This window comes from Notothenia coriiceps, unplaced genomic scaffold, assembly GCF_000735185.1.
Source record: "Notothenia coriiceps isolate Sejong01 unplaced genomic scaffold, NC01 NC01_scaffold00037244, whole genome shotgun sequence".
Lineage (NCBI taxonomy): Eukaryota > Metazoa > Chordata > Actinopteri > Perciformes > Nototheniidae > Notothenia > Notothenia coriiceps.
Genome location: NW_011369945.1, coordinates 20469459 through 20470808, shown reverse-complemented (window position 1 = coordinate 20470808; position 1350 = coordinate 20469459). Strand labels below are relative to the sequence as shown.

Genomic DNA, 1350 nt, shown 5'->3' with positions numbered 1-1350 from the left:
TGCCTGAATGTAATCATTGCGTAGGTGTGTAGTGTGATTCTGTGGAGTTTATTTATGGTATCCCGTTGGATTTGACGTCATAAAATGTTTGGAAAGGGTCTTAAAAAAGGTCTTAAAAGGTATTACACTTGACTTCAGGATTCCTGCATATACCCAGATTTAAGAACGTTCTTTCCACACGCTAGATGACATATGCATTTCCCCCGAAGACACTTGAGCAGTTTTGTTTAAACAAGTAACCCTTGAAGTGCTTTAAGGCTTCCCAGAAACCCTTGGACTACTGTAGCTTCACGAGCAATTCAATGAACACAAACCAATTAGTGACATTGTTTGACAATAAAAAGTGATTATGTGAAAAAACTCACCCTAAAAGTGCCAGTTAATAAACCACTAACCAACAACCTCGTTCATTCTTTTGGAAGGCCGTTACCTTTTAGTTTATACAGGTACAATGTCGTAAAGAGTGAAGTGAATTACATCTATGTATTTATTTCTCTCCCTTTTTGATCTGCAGAGAGAAAGTCTTCCGTCTGAAGCCCGTGCTTGACGAACATGTGACCCTCATTAAGGACCTGGCTAACAGCATCGAGGTGCACTTCCTCTCACACACCTTACACCACTTTCTTTACTCACTACGGGGGTTTAATTGGTTTTATAATGGCGCAAGAGGCTAAAGTGGACCTATTTTTGGGTCAATTCCACTTAAATCAAATACTGTCTGCCTTTAATGTCCCTTTACAATAAGAATGTCTTTCCATTTATCACAGTTGGTCAAAAGAAAGACTGAATGTTGGATCTTTTCAACATAATCAAGTGTTTGACTTTGGCGCCATCTGCAGGTTGACTTCTGGAGGCCCGAGAACGCCGAGCTGGTGACCATCGACATCGATGTGGACATCCATGTTCCTGCCATGTACCTGGACATCGTGTCCACCATCCTGCACCAGAACGACATGGAGCACGAGTAGGTCACCGGGTAGAGATGCAAAATACATTCATATCTGATTTCCATTGGACACATGTTTTAAAGGTCTCCTATCATACTGTGTTTCATCAGTATATCACAGGTCTCAGATATATACAGAGCCTGTCTCTGATTGGCTGAAACACAAACAGATCATTGCAGCATTACCCATAATCCCCTCTGTTTCAGCCCTGCTTCCAAAGTGCTGATTCTCTGTCTGTTACTTTAGATGAAAATAAGGAGCCCCTCCCCACGCCCCAAGAGGGGACACATGTTGATATAGAAGAGACATGAAGAAGAGGGGACACATGTTGATGTAGAAGAGACATGAAGAAGAGGGGACACATGTTGATGTAGAAGAGACATGAAGAAGAGGGGACACATGT

General features: G+C 42.0%; 1 protein-coding gene across 1 annotated transcript in view; it reads left to right on the top strand.

The window, feature by feature from the left end:
* The window catches only part of LOC104965401 (carboxypeptidase B-like), an 8487-nt gene that overhangs the window by 646 nt on the left and 6491 nt on the right, over window positions 1-1350 (top strand). The window contains exons 2-3 of the mRNA XM_010794356.1: window positions 515-590; window positions 840-964. Coding sequence (XP_010792658.1) covers window positions 515-590; window positions 840-964 — 201 coding nt within the window. The remainder of the gene's footprint in view (window positions 1-514; window positions 591-839; window positions 965-1350) is intronic.